Below are 22,037 nucleotides of genomic sequence, written 5' to 3'. Positions count from 1 at the left end.
CATTTTCAATGTAAAGATGAAAGCTTTTTTTTTTTTTGGTACCAGGGATCGAACTCAAGTCCTTGCGCTTGCAAGGCAGGCAGTGGAACCACTGAGCTAAATCCCCAGCCCTAGGATGAAAGCCTTTTTAAAATTTATTCAGTAGACAAATAGTAGACCTTTAATACTCACCAGCATTACAGCACTAATTCTGTAAAATTTCAAAGCCAGAAGGCTTCCCTATCTGCTTTGTCTAAAAGAATAATCTCCATCATTCTTTATCCCTTTAAACCTTCTTGACTTTCCTTGATAGCACTTATCACCTCCTAACATTATGTATCTATGCATCTGTGTACTGTCTGTCTTTCTCATTAGAATGCAGGTTCCAAGAGGGTAAGGACTTTGTTTTGCTTATCTCTAGTACTTAAGAGATTGGTTCATAATAGGTACTTAATATTTAGAATAAGTACACTCTAATATTTCTAACAATAGTACCTAACCCAGTAGGAAATGTCATTACTTGTCCTTTTTTGTTTGTTTGTTTTTGGGGCTGGGGATCAAACACAGGGCTTCATACATAGAAAGAAGGTACTCTACATTGGACTATATCTCTAATTCTACTTGCTCTTCCTTAATCTTATTAATTAGATAATGCCTTTTTTAAAAAGGCTAAATTAATTAGATAACACTTCAAAGTATTTCTCAATAAAGTCATCTTTTATGCAGAAGTATGAGTAGTATTCTAACATCTCAAGATAAACTGTTACATTCAGGTTGAGGGGGTGAAGAGAGGGCAGGGATATGGGTAAAAAATGAGAACCAAGATACATCATACAGAGGTACAAGATCCCAATGATGAATGCAACTATACTGTATACCTAAAAAGTACCAATAAACTAAAAACAATAAGATAAATAAAAATAAATGATGTTACATTCACACAAGCTCAAGATCAAGAGCCGGATGCACCCTCAGAAGATCTCATGGAAAAGACAGAGGAAGAACACAACTTACTAAGTCTTATTTAAGCCATATGTTTAAAAAGAGAGTAAACAATATTTTACCAATAAATTGTTATAGATATTTCTTCCCTAGTACTAACCTCTACGTCACTTGGGTTCTCATCTTCAACTTCTCCTTCTTCGGCCTCATCATCGTCAGAACTATCTTCCTGCTTGTCTAAAATGGAAGATGAAGGGTAAGATGCACCTTAACATAACTCCATTTTATAATTTTATTCATTTTTTATTTATTTTTAGTTTTAGTTTTTTTGAGACAGGGTCTCAATATGTATTCCAGGCTAGCTTTGAACTCACTATAGCCCAGGCTGGCCTTGAACTCATCTTTGCCTCAGCCTCTGAGTGCTGGAATTACAGGCAAGTGCCACCACGCCCGGCCTCATAGAATTTTAAAAGTCCAGTATTTTCTACTTCTACTTACTAGTAATCCAAAACGTCATAGTTTATTTCAAAGACATCTGATGATGAGATGCTATCTAATACTCTGCTTAGAAACATAAGACTCCAAAAAAGATTACGTAAAGAAAAGGACTTTCAAGCCAAAGGTCCCTTCTTTGTGTTGTTACCTTTTTTACTTTTCTCAGATGACTTGTCTTCAGAGGCATCCCTGCTTCTTATCTTATCCTGGGCTGGCAGAGAGCTCATATTGATAAGGGCTCGTGTGGCTGTCATTTCATCCAGCCAAACTACATTACCTAAAATAAGATGTAAAATAAAATCACACAGTATGCAAACTGTGACAGACTTATCTAGATACAGACTGTTATCAGTAAGTGTATAAACCAGCTAATGAGAAGTATGAAGGTGGTGGCAAAACCTCTTTGAAGAACTCAGTCTAGAACTACATTCTCAAGCTAAGTTCCACAAAACAGTCGTTAAGTATTCCAGAAAAAAGATTCTATATATTAAAACTAAGAGATGGCCGGGGATTTAACTCAGTGGTGCCACTGCCTGCTTCACAAGCACAAGGTCCAAGGTCCTGAGTTTGATCGCCAGTACGGGGCGGGGGGAGTAAGAACACAGAGAGTGCTAACACAATGTTAGCACTTCCTTCCTTCCTTTCTTTTTTTTTTTTTTTTTTTTTTTTTTTGGTACCAGGGATGGAACTCAGGACCTTGCACTTGCATGGCAGGCGTTGTGCCACTGAGCTAAATCTACGGCCCCTCCTTTCTTTCTTTTCAATGGAGTCTTGTGATTTTGCATAAACTGGCCTCAAATACCTGGGTTCTAGTAATTCTCCTGCCTCAGCCTCCTGAAAAGGTGGGACTACAGGCTCAGACTATCATGCCTGGCAAAATATTAGTAGTCCTTGATTATGACAACTGCTAAATAAATTTGGATTATTATATTACTGCCCCCTGCAGGGGAGCTCTCTGCTATTTTTCATCATCTGACACACTAAACGATGTTCCCATATCATAGTGTGGTCAATGAAGGTAATCACAGGATATGTACAATGGAGACAAAATAGCTACTTGGCTTGGTAGCAATTAATTTAAGTTACCCCTTTAGGGAAATGAAGTAAGAAAAAAGATCTGAGAAGTGTTATGGTTTGGGTCTACATATCCCCCCAAAGCCTCATGCAGTCACAGGTGGGTGAATCTGGAATGTGTGATGCTACGATTAAGGGTGTGTGATTACTAAATCACCACACATGAGTGACTGGCTTGGCACTGCCCTAATCCCAGTAGTCTGAGTAAAATAAAAGGGGCAGAAAGATGCTGTTAAAGTCTCTTGTTGCTTTTGCTGTGTTCTGCTGCCATGAACTGTTTGTTGTACCTCTTCTACTCTGCCTTGGAGCCTCCTGGTTATGGACTGAAACCTCTATGTATTGTAAGACAAACAAACCTTTCCCCCTTTAACTTTGGGTGTCAGTTTTGTGTGTGTGTGTGTGTGTGTGTGTGTGTGTGTGTGTGTGTGTTTGTGTGTGTGTGTGTGTTTGGTACAGGGGATTAAACTCAGGACCTTGTGCTCACAAGGCAGGCATGGTACCACTGAACTAAATCCCCAGCCCAGGTGTCAGGTATTTTGTCTCATCAATGAGAGAAAAGTAACTAACACAAAAACTCTTGTAGAAAAGAAACTATTTTATATGACATTTCTCAAAATAATGTTTTCCTTGGACCTCAATTTAAGGAATTTTACTTCTTTTGTTAACATGCTATGTAGTGATAGCCAAATAATTTTCCTTCTGTTTTTCCAGTTTCATTTTTTCTCTTTTAGTTTGTGATGTAAAATATGAGGAAGTTGAACTGTATAATTCTAAAGGACCCTCCAACTCTTTAACATCCCTTAGCAATAATTTTAATATCTTAAATCAAGGGCTAGCAAACTATAACCCACAGGACAAATTCAGCCCTTCACCTGTTACATATCTTTCTTGGTAACAGATTTACAGCAAGTCCCTAACTTATTAGTATTCAAGTTGCAAACTTTCAGATACTAACAAACCTTGCATTACAAACATTCATAGATGCAAACAAATCTCGACAGTAGCTCACATGCCTGTCAGACACCACAGTTGTGTTGCTGAGTGCTTACTGTACAGTGCCACAATGTACAGTAGTACAGTGTTCGATCAGGATGTCCAGAAGCAAGAGGAAAAGCAGTGGTGATGTACAGCGAACTGCTAGAACTCCCAAAGCAATATACATCGAATATCTCTATCAAAAGTGTTTAAGACTGACTTTGTGAAACTTACCAATGAATTCCTACTCCCAGAACAGAACTCACTCCTAAGTTGGGGACTTAATGTATTTAAGTATAAAGCCTAAAGTATTTGCTATGTGGCTCTTTACAGAAAACAAATTACTGACCCTTGATTTAGAGAGCGTAAGTTAAACAGAAAGAAAAATGGAAAAAACCCTTTTATTCAGTCATGTTTCTTCTTTCAATGAAAACACTAAATCAACATCAAATCAGCTGCTATTGAGGGCACCACCTAGTAGGTCAGACAGTTGGCAACAAGTAAAGTCAGGCTACAGGTTAATCAAGACAAGAAGTAAGCAAAGTGGTAATCAGAGATCAGACCAGACTGAGTAGAAGCAAGTCAGATATTACAGCTGGCTCACAATGGACAACTCCCAGGTTAGAGCAAGCAGATGATGTCCCAGAAAGCAGAGTGCAAGGCAATTAGAGATGAGCAGTCTTGTACAATGTTAGAACACTCCGGACTAGTTCTAGATCAGAGACACTGAGGCAGAGAAAACCCTCTTAATAACTATATGGGAGGCCGGGGATGTATCCCAGCGGCACAGTGTGTGTGTGGCAAGTGCAACATCCTGAGCTCAATCTAAAAAAAAAAAAAAAAAAAAAAAAAAAAAAGCAACAACGAAAAGACCCCAACTAAATGGGAAATCACAATGACAAAGTCGAGAGGCCTAAAAATGCAAACAAAAATCTGCATAGTTGGACGATCACTCTACGGGGGAACTGTGGATGTTGAAAGAGCCCTCAGTAATGTACACAAGACCCAGATGCCAGTGACCAACCTCCTTAGAGTCTGGGGAATTACCTCTGAGCTGACCTGGAATACCCACTGGGTATGAGTTGGCAGACTAGTTAAGGCATGCTGGTTCTCATCAATAAGCAATGTTTTGTTTTGTTTTGTTTTCTCCTAGGGTAAAGGTTAGGCATAAACAAGTAGTTTAGGCTATAATTATTTACCATTTTGGACAGTAAGAACTCTTTGAAAGTCATAAATAAAGGTACAGTCAACAGAAAACTTAAGTATACTTACAGGAGGTATCATCCAACCATTCAATATGAGCTGGAGGATATTCTTTAAAATAGGAAAAGATATCCTGGGTACTCATCTCATCTACTCCACAAATATAGATTGTCTCCAGTCTCACTTTGGGAATTGCTAGAAAAACAAGACATAGAAAAAATGAGAGAATTTCCCCACTTGCTACTGTACATCTCACTAATACACCTTAATTAACAGTTCAAAGAAAACTTATTTAGAAAAGAGATATGTCCAAAAAAATGAGTTATTTCAAAAGAACATGAGAGACAGTCATTAAAACTTAATTTTTATTACTAAACAACATTAAAAATTTCTTAATTCAGAACAATCATGGTAGGCTAAGAAAGATTAAACAAATGGTATTGGTAAAATACCTCTCCCCATGTTAATCTGTAGTAGTAATCAAAGTAATATCAAACTCAAAAGGATTATTTTCTGAACTTGACAAGCTGGTTCTAAGATTTTTTAAATACCTGTCAAAGAGAAATGTGCAGTAAGTGGGGATGATCCAAAAGAAGAGATGCCGTCCCTGGGTATATCAAAGCATGAAACTAGTATAAAGAAACTATAGTTAGGCACGGTAGCACATTCCTGCAACAGCTACTCAGACACTGAGGCAGGATGATTGCCAAATTTAAACAGCCTGGCCAACTTAGTGAAACTGTCTCAAAATAAAAATACAGGCCGGGCATGGTGGCTCACTCCTGTAATCCCAGCACTTGGGAGGCTGAGGCAGGGGGATCGCCGTAAAAAATATACTGGGGTGGAGATTGTAGATCAGTGGCAGAGAAGCCCTGGGTCAAAAAAAAATCCTACCAATCAATAAGAAAACAACAATCCGAAATAAAAATAAAAATGAGCAAAGGACAAAGAAGGGCAATTTACACAAAAGAAAATACAAAAGGCTAATAAACAAATACATGAAGAGAAGGGGACTGACCTTCTTACTAAAAATATACTGGGGTGGAGATTGTAGATCAGTGGCAGAGAAGCCCTGGGTCAAAAAAAAATCCTACCAATCAATAAGAAAACAACAATCCGAAATAAAAATAAAAATGAGCAAAGGACAAAGAAGGGCAATTTACACAAAAGAAAATACAAAAGGCTAATAAACAAATACATGAAGAGAAGGGGACTGACCTTCTTACTAATCAAGGACATTTACATTAAAATAAGAAGATACCAGTTTTCACAGAGGAGATTATCTTTTAAATTAAGTGTTGGCTGTGTGTCGGAAAAGTTACTCCCACTGCCAGCAGGAGTATGAACTGTGCAGCTACTCTGAAGGGCAAACCAAGACAGAGCACACAGGAACAAGAACTCCATTCCTCAGTATCCACCTTAAATCACACACAGAGGTTCACAAAGTAGCTCACAAAAATGTTGTAAACCAGGTATAGCGGTGCATATCTGTAATCTCAGCACTCTGGGAGACTGAGGCAGGAGGATCTCAAGTTCAAGCCCAGCCTGGGTAATTCCGCAACTTAGCAGCAACTTATGTCAAAATAAAACGTTTTTAAAAGGAATAGAAATGTAGTTCAGTGAAAAATCCGAGTTCAATCTCCAATACAGGGGAAAACAAAACCACCACAAAGAATCCAAGTTGTAGAAATTACATACAATGTAATGGCATTAAAATAAAAAACAGAACAACAAGCACTTTGTAAGGGTATGTATTTGTGTACACAACCTAGAAAAAAGGATGGAACAGTATCATACTACATTAACAATAGTTGTTACCTCTGGAAAGGGAAAGAGGTTGACAAGCTGTGGTCAAAAAGAAACCTTGCCCAGGGGCCAGGGATTTAGCTTAGTGGTGCCCACGCCTTCCTTGTAAGGGCAAGGTCCCGAGTTCAATCCAGGTACAAATAAATACATAAATAAATAAACCTTGCCTTATCAGGACTGTGTTTTTACCAAATAACTTAAAAGTATGTTATCTCATTTAACCTTTTAACTAGAAAAACATGCAAATATATCAAGAAGAATTTTTAAATGCCTTAGTTTTATTTTTCATTCCTTAAAACATCTCAGGCAAATAAAACATCCCATATAAAACTAGGGCCCCTGTAATCTCTCCATGTTCCCATCCCTTCCTTTTCTGAAGTAATTCTGTCAAGAATTCAGTGTCCATTACTCCCAAACACGTTTTCTTTTTAATTGTCTCCTCGAATATCTATCATTTTTTAATGGTGAACACATTCAAATCCTTTTCATAACTTAGCCTTTTGAAATATACAGCACATAATCGCTATCTACAGTACCCTGCAGTACAATACCACAGCAGAGCTTGCTCCTATTTATCTGTGTATCACCTGATCAGCCCCTCCTCTTCTCCCTCTCCTCACTGATCTCCCAGGCTCTGGTAACCACCATTTGACTCTCTACTTCTATGAGTTCAACTTTTTTTTTTAGATTCCAAATATGAGTGACAAATAGCTGGGCATGGTGATGCACGCCTGTAATCCCAGCACTCGGGAGGCTGAGGCAGGAGGATCACTGTGAGTTTGAGACCAGCCTGGGCTACATAGTGAGTTCCAGGTCAGTCTCAACTACATAGTGAGACCCTGTCTCCAAAAAACAAAACAAACAAACAAATATGAGTGACATCATGTGGTAGTTGTCTTTTTGGGCCTGGCTTATTTCAGTTAACATAACAACCTCTAATTACATCCATCCTGCCTCAAATGACAGAATTTCATTCTTTATATTAATGGCTGAATAGTATATACATTTTCTTTATCCATTCATCAGCTGATGGACACATAACTTCATTCACATCTTAGCAACTGTCAACAGTTCTGCAACCAACAAGGGAGTACAGATATCTCTTTGACATACTGATTTCATTTCCTTCTGGTGTATAAAAAGTAGACAGATTTTTAATTTTCTGAGGACCCTCCATACTGTTTTCCATAGTGGCCATACTAATTTATAGTCCCATCAATGGTGTACAAAGATTTCTTTTTCTCCACATCCTCATCAGCACTTATCATCAACTCAAAATGGACTACAGACTTAAATGTAACACCTGGAACACTGACACTATGTACTAGAAAGAGGAAAACAGGGAAAACACATCAGGATACTGAAATGGGAAAAGATTTGTTGGATAAGACCCCCAAAACATAGGAACCAAAAACTAAAATAGACAAGTACGATTACATAAAACTAACAAAATTCTGCACACCAAAGGAAACAAGAATGAAGACACAACCTACAGAATGGGAGAAAATACTTCTAAACCAATCTCAACAGGGGAAAAAAAAAAAAATCAAAGTGCAAGCACCAGGACCCAAGTACCAATAAATAAATAAATAAATAATCAAATAATCCAATTAAAATATAGAGAGACCAGAGATGTGGCCCAGTGGTAAAGCATTTGTGTCTGGTATGTAGTAAGCAGAGTATGATTTCCAACACTGTAAAATCAATGGGGGAGGGAAGTAAAAGACCTAAATAAAGACTTCTCAAAAGAAGACATACAAATGGCTAACAGGTATATGAAAAAAATGTTCAACACACTAATCATCACAGAAATACAAATCACTCCTGTAAGAAAAGCAATTACCAAGCATATTTTTATTTGCTACACATTACTTTTATTTTAAAAAAAACACATACAAACACTTAAAAATAAGAACAATAGTAAATGGTTGTACTGTCATTCCATTCTGGAGAATAAGAGGTGGGTTTCATGGAAGCCCCTGTAAGTACAGCCAGAATAAGTCAGGAGACTATTTCCTTGACAGTCAGATTCATAAAGACGAGACACCCTCACAACACGAACCCTACCCAGTCCTCCTCACTCGTGATGCGTGATGAGCAGAGATGGAAATGCAGAATGGGAAACAAGATTTGAGTCAGCACAGGGGGACACCTTAGTTCACTGAGCTGAAAGCATGATTTTGGAAGAAAAAAGAGCCTATGAGAAGTCAAGAGATGGTTCCACAGAAACCACAGAATGGGAAGTGACATGGGAGGAAACACACTGAAAATTTGAAAACATCATGTAAGAAGATAGAAGACTTGGGGTTTGGGTTTTGGTTTTGGCTTTGCTCTGTAGTTCAGGCTGGCCTCAAACTCACTGCAATCCTCTGGATTCAGACTCCCAAGTGCTGGGATTATAGGTGTGTGCCACCATCCCTGTGACAGAAGACTTACTGATCGGATAAAAAGAATTTAAATGAGCAGGCAAAAAAAACAAACACCAAACAAATGACCCCCCCACCAAATCAAGAGCTTAAACACAGAAGGAAAAGATTGTAAAGAACAAGACTTCTGGCCAAAGATGTTTATTTTAATTTAGACAGAATGGTATACATATCAAAACTTAGGTAATGTATAATTTTGTTCAAAAGAAGCAGGCAAAGGCACAGGTTAGGGATGGGGGAGAGAGAGAGGCAAAAGCACTATCACTACAGAGATAAACCAGTCTCAATTAGCTGGTAGAAAAGAAGGATCTTTCTCAAAAGAACCAAACCAACAGTACAAGAAAGATCCAGTACAGTTGGGAACTTTGATAAAATCAAAATGCAGGAGAAGACCACTGAAGGAGAAGACCTTCACCTCACTGATAGCGTCACTGTGATATACAACAAAGCAACAAAGAAGGCTGCAAGGCTATGCCCAACCAAGGAGAAAGGGCCAGTGCTGAGGGGGTAGTAAAATAGATCTACTGGAGGATGGGAACTGCACAGATACCAAGTGCCGAATGCATGCCAGGGGCTCTGGGTGTCACCCTGGATGTTCTAACAGGAAAGATGACAAATGACACACAGCAGAACCCAGAACTCAAGTCTTTGGGAAAGCAGCTTTCAAAAAATCTAGAGAAAAAAAATAGTCAACTCGAAGGCCTTAATTTAGAATGAGTAAGTGAAAAGATACTAAATACAATTACTCAATGTGAAAGGTGACCCCAAGAAAAGAGAGGGCAGCAAACTTAGATGAGCCAGGTGTGGTGGCACATGCCTGTAACTGAGCACTTGGGAGGCTGAGGCAGGAGGATCACCATGAATTCAAGGCCACCTGGGGCTACATAGTAAGTTCAAGGCCAGCCTGAGATATATAGCAAGACCCTGTCTCAAAAAATAAAACAAACAAACCAAAAAACAACTTAGAGGCACACCCACAAAGAACAAACACATATGGGAAAGGGATAAAGAGTAAATAATGATGGCAGAGAACGAGAATAGCCCAAATCTGAAAGACTGACCTCAGTCTGTGTAGAAACATGGAAAAGCTTGGTGACAGCCTGTGAAATACAAAGGAAAAAAGCAGCAGGACTACAAAAGGAAAGACAAAAAGAAAGTCTATGTTCAGAAAAGGATTAGAAATAAATACACAAAATGTTGGCAGTGTGGTGTTACTGTGGGCAACTTTTCTTCTTACTCTACTTTCCAAATTATCTTTGGTGAACATCAACTGTTTGTAAAACCAGATTGAAAAGTTTACTGTCAGTCCCTGAAATTAAAAAAAAAGAAAAAAAGTAGCTCATTACATAGAATCTATAATCCCTTAGAAGAACACATCCTTCCCATAGGAAATGACACAAGTTTAGTAAGAGAGCCACACTAACCTCATTTCTTTCTTTCTTTCTTTTTTTTTTTTTTTGAGACAGGGTCTCACTATGTAGTTCAGACTGACCTAGAACTCACTATATAGCCCAGGCTGGTCTCAAACTCACAGTGATCCTCCTGCCTCAGCCTCCCCAGTGCTGAGATTACAGGTATGCACCACCATGCCCAGAGTCATTTCTTTTTTGAGAGGATTACTAGGTAAAGAAAGGTATAGATCATGTTCTATCTCAAGTTCATTAAGAATCATAATCCAGTTCCTCCAGACAATAAAATGAAATATGGGACTGATAACAGAGTAAGACGTATATGATACGTTATGATAAGGTAATATACTGTTCAACACTCACTGACAACAGGAGAAGCAGCAGAAGCCATGGCTATTAAGATGGAGAGGACACACAGTGAGGAATATATCTAAAAGGTAAATGGTTAAGAGTTAAGATAAACTAAAAATGGAGGCTTGAAATCAACAAGATATAATTTAGTTGGGGTAAATTAAAAGTTAATTTTAAAGATAAGAAATTTTAGGCCAGGGATTTAGCTGGGGTTCTGCCGCCTGCCTTGCAAGCACAAGGGCCTGAATTCGATCTCCAGAACAACAACAAAAAAAGATAAATTTTGAGAAGGAATCTGGCTAAGTTGCCCAGTCCAGCCTCAAACTCATTATTCTCCTATGGCAACCTCCCAAGAAAGACTGTTTCAGTACGCCCAATTCCTGGAGAAAAGACCTGGGTGCTGTGACCACAAGATAAGTACAACACTAAGAAGTGGCTGGCCAGAGATGACAGTAAGTAGTATTGACACTCTCTCCATGAATACAATCATATCTGGAATCTACACCTCATCTTGGGGAAGGACATTTAGAAACTGGAAACAGAGGGAGACCAAAAGCCAAGACATACAGAAGTTTAGGGAAGAGACACTAAACCTGTACTTCCATTACCTGCAGGGTTATATAAAAGAATAAAGAACTTAACACTGTTGTTCTAAGAGTCACACAGCAATAATCAGATAGTAACTCCTAGAAAGCAATGCTTAACTCTAAGGAGGTATCCAAAGACAAAGCTAGCTGTTTCACAAACAGTTCTTATACTATCACTACATGTTCCAGCAGGGGCCAAAGCACCCAAAGGGTTTTCAGAGCTCAGCAGGAGATTGGTCTAGATGACTTCTATTATCCCTTCAAACCATGAAAGATTTGATCTTGGAGATAAGGCTATAGAAGTTGTGTGACACTAAGTCATTCAAAAGTAGCAAGTCTCTCAACACAGAACAGTCTGATGTACCATGTTCCAAACTGTGTCCCTGAATGTTGGCAGGGCAAACAGAAACACAGGCTTCAGAAACATCAGTGGGATCGTGGGCAAGTCTCTCATCCTCTCAGCAACTTAGTTTTCTTATCAGTAAAATGTAAATGATAAATACCGTCCTCTCACAAAATTGTTGAAAGGATAAGTTAACCACAAAGGTGAGTAACTGGAACACAGCATTTAACATTAATTTTTATTATAGTTGTTGGCATTAATAATAAGAAAAAATAACTTGATGCCTGGTATAACTGCAGAAGTCCAGATGTCTTTTCCAACTTCCTCATTAACCCAAGAAGTTGTGTCAATTAGATGACTACTTACAGGGAGAAAATGCCAGATAATGATAAGAACTAATATTTACAGGGCAACTACTATCTATCAGGCAGTATTCTAGGAACTTAGGACATTCTGCCTAAGGCACATTTTAATATTGCTCCTCAAAATGAGCAACCTTCACCAGCTGACATCCCAGGTGAGCCTATTGTCTTTTTCAGAGTATCTTCAGAATGATGAGAACAGAATTGCTTTTCCAAACTTTCATTCTCTAAAGAATCATTTAAAAATTAAAACCACCCCCCAAATGATCATATTAATTATCACAGTCCCTTTTTACAGACAAGGAGACTGAAATGTAAAAAGATTTAATAATGTGTCCCAGTCACAAAAGATTCCAGGAAAAATTGCCATTCTAAAGAGTTCCAACAAAAATGCAAAAGAATTATGACTGTGATCAGGGATGCTGCACTGCAAGAAGTGATACCTAAACCAGGTGAGACAAGGAAGGGCAAATGAGCAGAATGAAAGGCGTGAACAGTACCAGAGGTTGGGACTGGAAGTCAACAAGTGTGGTGGAATTATAGGGCTGGGAGAAAACACTCATAGGTCTGCTTAGTCTAGATCGCACAGGCACAGGGATGCCAAGTTGCACAGCTGCCCATAGTTTTCACAGGACTATTCCTGAAACAGAAATCCATTCAGGAAGACGCCGGAAACCTCAGCCTGCAGGGAAAGCAAGCTTATGTTCCCGACTTGAACTCACAAAGGAAAAAGAATAAAGCAGCTTCCAGAGTTGAGCACGAATCCAAGCTACTCTTTCCCCTGTGCTCAGATGAGGAGGGACACAAATGAGCCTACAGCATCATATTATATATTATTTAGTAAGAGAGCAAAGGAATCAAGACCAAGGCTTTGGAGTCAGATAAAGTTGGGCTGAAATCCTGATTCTACCTTCACTAGCTGCATAACCCTGGGCAATTTAGTAAACTCCTGGATCCCATTTCCTTCTTAAAAAATAATGAAAAATATACATATACACATATGTATGTCCTTCATAGGGATGCTGTGAGGAATAAATATGTAATATGCTTAGCAGTGTTTGCTAAGAAAGCAAGTTTATAACAAATAGTAGCTATCCTTCTATTCATTCAACATGTTTACTTTTTGTTTTATCAAGAAGGCAAGTATACATGAACTCACACACTAGCACACACCTAATGTGCATTCAGAGGACAATCTATTGAGCACCTTTGTAAACAAATTTGCAAATACAACAGAAGGAAGACTCCTGCATTCACAGATTCATATCAGAGTGGAAAAACAAGATGCAGACTCACTAAAATAGAGTAATTTTCCCTTTTATATATAAATTGCTTAAGTAAGACTAGAGCAGATTACTAAAAAAATAATTCAAGATTTCTAAAGAGCACAATACCCTAATAAAACAAAAAATAAAAATAAAATGAAATCGCAAATCCAACTGCAGGGGCAAGTTTAAAACCCAGGGCAGGATTAATTTAGCTTTCTCTGACAATAGGATATTATTGGGTGGTTTGTATTTACCACACATTCATATTATCAATAAAAGTGTTAATAGCTTTCTTCCACCAATCCCAAAATTGCTCCAACTTTCCTAAAAGGTCTCACTGTGATACATTATTACTACCTTTAAAGGCAAGAAAAGTTAAAACCTCTATGATAAAAGGAGAAAATGAGCTAAGAGACCACAAAAAATAGGTTCCCATCTCATCTCTGCCACCAACTGGTGACATTCTCTGGGGCACCTCAGGAAAGACAATCTTTTTTTTTCCAGCTTTAATATCTGAGACACAGCTGATAGCATCTTAGACTTTACACAGATGACCTAGGAACGGGGGCATCACAAGTCCCTTCCTTTGGGACACCTGGATGAGGACAGAATATGCAGGGCAAAGGCAAGCACGAGGCAACGTCTCAGGGAAAAGTCACTCTTCTGGGAAACGTGGAAAAAGTTCCTGCAAAACATCCTGTACCTTTCTTCATCATGTCTCGGTCCAAGGCTACATTTCTCTGAGCAAGATTTACTTCTGATCGAAAATGGAAGCGTTTGGCTCGCTGTTCTTTCTTTTCAATTGCTTCCTAGAAAGTACAGAAAAAGTCAGAGGTAAAAGCATGAAGGAGAGGGAGGAAGAAAGTTAAATCATAAACACAGTAAGACATAGCAGTAACAACCCTAAAATAATCAGAAGAAATAAGGAACACTGCAATGTGAATGAGTTTTACAAGGAATTGGATATTTACATTTAATGTGGATGTACACTACCACTGCTATACTCTGTAATTATCTCCACCCAATCATGGCCAATCACTGTGCTTGGGACACAGAAGGAGTGTAACAAGTGTTTATGAAGTTTTCTGACATTTATTATCAGCAATTGCACCAACAAATTACAACTAAACAATCTCATTATCTCAATTTTCCAGGTATGGCAAATGAAGCACAATAAAGTAAAAAAAAAAAAGCGTTGCTGAAGGTCCTTTGAGGGCAGATCTTCCGATTCAAATGCTATTTCTAGGAGCCTCCACCACCACCACCACCACTTCACACTTCTGTGGCATGGTAATCACACCTATCAAGCGCTTTCACATTATATCTGCCTGAACAGGCCACCCTACAGCTAGTTCCCCATTTAAAAATAACACTAACACAAAGAAACCCTCCTCTATTCTATGCTTAAGTCCACAGAATTGCCAGTTTTCATTTTTCAGTGACACACATTGACACTTCACTGAAAAAATAATCAGTATTGTAAGTTTCTTCTAAGAGCTAAAATAAATCCAGGTCCAATTGTGGCTTTCTGATAGCTCATAGGAATCCTTCACTAATTTTATATTGACTTGACCAGACTAATTTGAGTGTCTGACTCTAGAAAGTTTGTGGCAACCAGTAAAGCAACAACACTTCAGTTACTTCCAGTGTTATGCTAATTTTCTTCACTGAAGTATTCCTAGTACAAACAATAATCTATTTTCCTTTAGTACAATTTAAGTACCAACTCTGGACTCTTTCTCCCATTTACCTGTTTTATATAATAGCAAATGACATAGGTTTAGGAAAAATCTATTCCTTTTTCAATTATAATTGTCTTGTATGTCTAGAAAATTATCAGTTCTTTCTTTTGACCTTTAAGAAATCTGAGACAAAGCCAGGCATGATAAAATGTGCCTGTAATCCCAGCACTCTGGAATATTAAGGCAGAAGAATCACCAGTTTGAGCCTGGTCAACTTATTAACTTAGTGAGACACTATCCCAATTTTTTAAACATTTAATTTTTAAGCCAGGATTTAGCTCAGTGGTTCCACCACCTGCCTTGCAAGCACAAGGTCCCAAGTTCGATCCCTGGTAACAAACAAAACAAAACAAAACAAATTTTAAGGGGTGGGGAATATAACTCAGTACACAGGTCCTAGATTCAACCTCTAGTACTATAAAGAAAAAAAGACAGACAAACGCACACACATTAAAATACAGATGAAATATAAAAAAGGCCAGTAGGATATATTTTTATTTTTGCTTTTAGACATCCGACATAGCAATACTTACTATTATTCAGAAATGTAATTCAAAGTTGTATTCCAAATTTAACTATGCACATTTAAATAAGGGGGAAAATGTCTAACCTGGATTAAAATGACATATATTGACTGTTATAAGGAAAACAACAGGTTTGATTCATCCTGAGGTGTTAAAATGAAAGTGGTGCTATGGTAACAGCAATCACTAGATAAAAGGGAAAATACTCAGGTACTGAGAATAATTCAGTTGACTTGGCCTTCAAAGTTTAAACAGATACACAATCAAGAAATCCTATTTTCCTTTCTTTTTTTTTGGTTCTGGGGATTGAACTCAGGATCTTACATTTGCAAGGCAGGCCTGGTGCCACTGAGCTAAATCCCCAGCCCAAGAAATTCTATTTTTCTAAGTCTGCAACTGGTAAGGAATAAAAACATTTACTAAGGGTCAATCATATACTAGGTGCTTTCCATGTTTTGTTTTATTTGAATGGAAACAAAATACATTTTTAAAGAATGTCTATAGTATTTTCTTTTGTTTTTGTTATTGTTGAGGCAGGGTCTCACTATGTAGTTCAGGCTAGCCTTGAACTTACTGTAGCCTAGGCTGGCCTCAAACTCTCAAAGAACCTGCTGCCTCAGCCTCCCAAGTGCTGAGATTACAGGTTTGAGCCACCACACCAAGCTACACATAGTTTTGTTTTCTGGTACCAGGAATTGAACTAAGGACCTTATGCTTGCGAGGCAGGTGGTGATACCAGTATACTAAACCCCTGGCCCCCACACACAGTATTTTTGTTTGTTCATTTTTTTGGTACCGGGGATTAAACTTGAGACCTTGCCTTTTCGAGGCAGGTGGTGGAACCATGAGCTAAATCTCCAGCCTCACAAAGCATTTTCACAAAGCATCCTTGTGCAGAATTCTTTCTTAGAAATGGCTGAGTAAACGCATCTAGGTATAGTGATTTTATCTTTTTGTGGATGAAAAAATACATAAATGGTGCCTGGATGTTTTCAGAATACATGAAATATCACTGTAGAACAAGAAATTTAAAAAACATTTTTAAATCTGGCAACAAATACAAAAAGAGATAATGATTATTGTTCTGCTAATCGTAGGGACCAAGTTCATTAAGTTCACCAGCTTATCAAACTGAATAATTCATGGTATGTCTTACCTTGGAGGTGACATCAATTCCAGTGATGAAGCTGCCAGCCTTGTTTTCATATCTTCTGCTTGTGTCCTAACACAAAGAGGAAGGGTGAAAAATTCTGACAGCAACTGAGGAAAAACCCATAACAAAAGGCAGTCCAATAACTGGTTCTTTTTGAATAGTCTTATTCTTCAGCAACCCTTCTCCACCTGTGACAACCGCCCATTAAGAAGTCCATCCCCATGAATCCATAGTAGCAATCAACCATTCTAACAAGAAGTCTTTTTCTAGACAGGAGCTTGTCTAAAATGTTAAATATTCCAACAACCGAAGTATCCATGTAAATGAAAATCTAAACGATTTCATGAAAAATGTCAAAGATGAGGCATAGTCATTTATTATCCCCAAATGCAAACTGGACAAATTGCCCATGCAAAGCCACCAGGTGGAGCACAAGCCTCCATCAAAGTCCAGCCCACCTAGAATTCTCCTGGGGGAAACACAGCGCAGTGCAATAAAAAAGAGATATGAACATGGAGCGAGGACCAAAGTCTCAGTTCCGACATATACATTGCATGTACAATTTCTTGGACCTGTCTGGGCCTTGGCTGCCTCCGTGCTATCTGCTTATCTGCCTGATCTTTTATGCTGCTCTCTCAACAAAACAATCTTGATCCCATCTCAGAGCCTCTGTGCTTGTTGTCAGTGCTGGGAACATTCCCATTCCCTTACAATCTGCACCTGGTTGTCTCTTTTGTCATTTACAGTTCAGTTTATATGTCACTCTCTGAGAGGACTTCCCTGCCTATCCTATCTCCTTCTACTTGATGCTCTGCACACCTACTCCACCCCTGTAGCTTCTACTCAACATTATTTATCTTCTTCATAGAACTTAACACTAATGGAAATCATTTATCTACTGTGTCCCCACTAGAACATAAACTCCAGGAGGGAGTTTGATCTTGAGGCTGATCAGGCATGCAGAGCTTTGCTTACATACACTGGGTGATGGAATACATATATATGTTGGAACTCACCGAAAGGTTGTTTTTTATGTCACAACTGTGGTGGTATTTAAATGACATAATGTAGCAAATGGTAAAATGTAGGCATCCTAACTTAGCCTTTTCCTATAACTTCAGTTTAAAAGCAAGATTTGCTGACGTATAGTTGTTGTTGCTGTTGTTTTAACTTATGTGTGAAATTGGTGGCCAAGCCTGACTGGACATAGAACTACCAAACCACAGCAAAACATCCCTCATCATTGGTGCTGTGGTAAAAGAGAGAGGAAGGACCATGGGGTCCTGATACTTTGATTTCACTGCGGGTCAGATGCTAGTACCATGGTGCAGGTGCTACACAGCAATGGAAATGCGCGGAAGCAAGACTACCCCTTAAGTCAGAACAGTAACACAGTGTCTGCTGCTGTCAAGTCCAGCTTGCCCAAGAGAAAGGAGTGCCATGTTTAACAGACACAACTCCACCGGTGCAAGGAGACTTGGATGCGGGCGCCACCGAAGAGCTTCTTCTGGGCCGCTCCAGATTCTGTTCCCGCCCGGGGCTTCCCCTTTATCTTAACCTGAGCCCTTCCTCATTCACTCCCTGGTACAACCCGGGTCCGAGGGGTAGCGACGGGTTGTTGTCCTCAAGTCTCTCTCCGATCTCCCCACCTCCAGCCCTCTCAACACCCATTTCCGGCGCCCCGGCGTCCTTTATCCCGCTCGGGGTCTTCCTCAAGCCTGTCCCTCTGCCCCCGGCGCCCGCGCCCCCTCTCCCTCCCCGACTTCCCGGGGTGGGACGCCGGCCACCTCCCCTTCCGGCCCCCGCCCGCTCAGGCACTCGGTCCGCAACCTCCTCCTTGCCCCCCTACCCCCGCCCGTACCGGGATCAGTTCCTTTAGGGAGCGCCGCACTGGCACGATCTCTAGCTCGCCCTCTTCCACCTCCATGGGCTCCGGCTCACCACGCTCCAAGCCGGACTCCACCTCAGGGGACTGAAGCCCCAGAGCCGGACCCATCGGGGCCTCTGCCTTCACCGACACTCGCAGGCCGCGTACGGCCGCCATAGCTGCCCGCCGGCCGCACCACTGAGAATTTGCCCTGCACAATGCCTGGCTAGAGCGCCGCCGCCACAGGCTAGGGAGAAGCACCGCTGCTCCTTAGAGCGTCACCACACCGGCCAGAAAGCCGCCGTCCGCACCACTGCCCCCTGGTACGCGGGAGGAACCCGAGCGGGCTTGGGGTAGGATCTGGTGAGAAGGCGGGCCGAGTAGGGGCAGGGGCGGGGCCAGGAGGAACCCAGTTAAGTCTGGGGTTGCAAAATACCCGCCCCCCCGAGGACTAAACCTGTACTCAAAGCTACCTTCAGTGGGACGCTATGTTCCAGACATTTTCAAGCCTTTGAACCCTTACAACAACTTATGAATCCGTTCTTTATTATTATCCTCATTTCACATATGAGGAAACCGAGGCATAGAAATTTACCTAAAGTACAAGCTGTTTAAGGAATCAAAACGTGGATCTGAGTCCAGGTAATCTAGCTCCAGAGCCCAGAATGAGCCTTGGGCTATCACCTCTTGACAATCCATAGGTTAACAAATAGTTAATTATCTTGTAAACCCTGACCCCTTCGACTTTTCCAGTAATTTACCCATTTTATATACTTAAGAAGCGAGGCTCCAAGAGAGTAGTGACCTGCCCAAAAGCTTAGACCCCAGTTTCATGATTGCTGGGGCCTCCATCTAGCACAGGTCCGTGAGCTTGATTTTCTTCCTTTCTTTTTTTTGGTACCTGGGATTGAACTCTGGTCCTTACGTTTGCAACGTGGGCATAGTGAGCTTGATTTTCTGCAGATACTTCTGACAAGAGCCTGGTTGGGAAAAGGGAGTGTCTAGGCTTGTGGTGTGGGGAGGCATCCCAGTCTACTTTTGCTTTGAGTCCTAATGTTGCATCTTTCTGTGTAACCTTGGGCTAGTTCTAGACCCTTTCTGGGCCTGTCTTTCCACCTGAGGAAGAGGAAGGTGGGTCTTTGAGGCCCTACCAGATCTGCTTATGGAGGAATAAATAATTAGAAATCAAGGAAGACCATGAGCAGAATCAGATGCTAAGAGTAATCTTGGGCAAGTCATTTAACTCTTTAAGCCTCAGCTCCTTCATCAGTAAAATAGAACTGTATTACATATCTGCAAAGAAGGTTTTGAGGGTTAAATGAAATTATATGTAGATGCAGGAGCCAGCAGAAGTAAAGCAGCATATCCTAATTTTTCTTATAGTGGGGCTAAACAAAAAGACAAATACAAGATGGAACTTATTAGAAGGCTGCCTCTGCTTAGTGAAAGGAATATAAAGTAGTTTCAAAGTTGGGTTGAATGAGTAGAGCGCATCTTTTAATAAATCATTGCAGCCGGGGATTTAGCTCAGTGGTTCTGCTACCTGCCTCGCAAGTGCAAGGACCTGATTTTGATCCCCAGTACCAAAAAAAAAAAAATAATAATAATAATAATTAATAAATAAATAAAAATAACAAATCATTTCAAAGAATGTGCATGAGGTGGCTATGGGTGTGACTCATGGGCCCCATTATTCCACTGGTTTTTTAGGCCTGTAGGAGTTGGGGATGGAAGAGGAAGAATCATTCCCCCTCTGCTATGAACGTCAGGAGGCCAGTCCGGAAGGCTGGGCAGGCTCTTCTTTGTGCCCAGTAGGAACCCTGCTGCTTGAGGATTTAATACAGGGAGGACTCTACATTGCAGCTCAGTGCAGTTCAGAGGAGAACAACCCTCAGACCTGGCAAACCAGAGAAGTCAAACACTAGGGGTCCTGTCAGGAAAGCCCTTTGTGCCTTTCCCTGTTTAGTTACTGTTGTGGTTTATATCTGGTTGTGTCCCTGAAGCCTCAGGCACTCATGGGCAGAGCTTTTGAAAAGTGATTGACTCACAGGGGCATTACAGCTGAGTATCATGTTAGGAGGTAGGGCCTGGTCTGAAGAGGCAGGTCACTGAGGCTTGTGGCCTGGAAGGGTGTATCTTCTCTCTTTGCTCTCGGCTTCCTGCCTACTTTAATAGGAGCAGCTTTTCCTCTGCCATGCCTCTCTGCCATCTTTTGGAGCCAGCTGATTATGGACTGAGGGGTAAGCAACAATAAACCTCTCCCACTTTAATTTGTTAATGTTGGGTATTGAGTCCCAGCAACAAGAAAAATGACTAACATGTCACCCAACTCATCCCTAAACCCATCCTCAGTTTAGTCTGCTGAAATGGAGCCATGGAGAATTTAAAATACTGTGAAGAATAATTTTCAAAAAGTTAAAAAACATATAGCTCAGTGGCACCGTGCCTTCCTCACAAGCGCAAGGTCCTGAGTTCCATTCCCAGTACTGAAAAAAAAAAAAAGTATACCCAAGTTTTGCTTTTGTTTTGCAGTACTAGGATCAAATCTTAGGGCCCTGCACATGCTAGACAAGTACTCTACCACTGAGTTGCATACTCAACTTTCAAAGTTTTACCCATTCATTGAATAAAAAAAAAAGTAAGATATGAAGACTAGTTAAAAAGAATTTGAGAATGAATGTTGAATTGGTTGGTGAAGGGAAAATCAAAATGATTTCACAAGACAGGTGAATGCCCTACAAGGCAAGAAACCCTAATCTCTGGGGTTCAGTATTCTGTCACAGAAGACATTTTCTTTGCCAACAATTATGTACTTGTTATGAAATGTTTATAAATTAGCTTCTACTCTCAAGAGCTGTAAAATATTCTAATCAATAGTCAAAAGGGGGCCAGGATTTAGCTCAGTGGTGCCTTTGCTTGCCTGCCTGGAAAGTGCAAGATCCTGAGTTCTAAAAAAAAAAAAAAAAAAAAAAAAGAAAAAGGCAATAGGAAATCAAACAAAGACTTCCCCCTAGAGTATTAGATGGTCTGCCACCACCTATAAACCCAGTACTCCAGTGGCGGAGGCAAGAGGATTGAAAGTTCAGGGCCAGCCTGGACTACATAGAGTAACCCTGTCTCAAAAAGCGAAAGAGAGACAGAGAGGATGAGATGACCTCCTAGGAGGAATGGGCATGTTGGGTAATACCAGGCACTACTCGGTGTTGTTTTAGTTCCAAAGTCTAGGTGGTTTTCCTAGAAAGAGGAAACCAGGAGAGTGAGACCTTGGCACAGTCTGGGGAGAGTTTTAAGAAGGAATTGACAGATTGTCAAAGGCAGCCACAAGTTCATGTCAGAACTTGGCTTCGAGCTGGAGGTTTGTTGGCCATTGGCAACTTTGAAGGGAGCAGTGTTCAGATTAGAGTGGGAATTGAGGCAGTGTGTCGAGCTCTTTTCAGAAATTTGTGAATGAGAGGTTAGGGGGCAGGGGAGGGTATTAACAGGGTCTTCTAAAAGGTTCCTTTTTTTCCTTCTTTAACTATAATCTAGCTA

General features: G+C 40.2%; 1 protein-coding gene across 3 annotated transcripts in view; it reads right to left on the bottom strand.

Annotated features, from left to right (window-relative positions):
- Ncbp3 (nuclear cap binding subunit 3) overlaps positions 1-18,792 on the bottom strand; it is a 29,873-nt gene extending 11,081 nt beyond the window's left edge. The window contains exons 1-6 of one of the 3 annotated variants that reach the window (XM_010611368.3): positions 18,501-18,792; positions 16,643-16,708; positions 13,924-14,029; positions 4,738-4,863; positions 1,565-1,693; positions 1,082-1,158 (exon numbers count right to left, since the gene is read on the bottom strand). In XM_010611368.3, the coding sequence (XP_010609670.1) occupies positions 1,082-1,158; positions 1,565-1,693; positions 4,738-4,863; positions 13,924-14,029; positions 16,643-16,708; positions 18,501-18,683 (687 nt within the window). In that variant the 5' untranslated portion in view covers positions 18,684-18,792. The remainder of the gene's footprint in view (positions 1-1,081; positions 1,159-1,564; positions 1,694-4,737; positions 4,864-13,923; positions 14,030-16,642; positions 16,709-18,500) is intronic. The other 2 variants (XM_010611369.3, XM_010611370.3) reach the window with 2 other exon arrangements.
- Between the last annotated feature and the right edge of the window lie 3,245 nt (positions 18,793-22,037).

This window comes from Fukomys damarensis, unplaced genomic scaffold (assembly GCF_012274545.1).
Source record: "Fukomys damarensis isolate Sample0158 unplaced genomic scaffold, DMR_v1.0_HiC HiC_scaffold_13, whole genome shotgun sequence".
NCBI lineage: Eukaryota > Metazoa > Chordata > Mammalia > Rodentia > Bathyergidae > Fukomys > Fukomys damarensis.
This window is presented reverse-complemented; position numbering and strand designations above follow the sequence as displayed.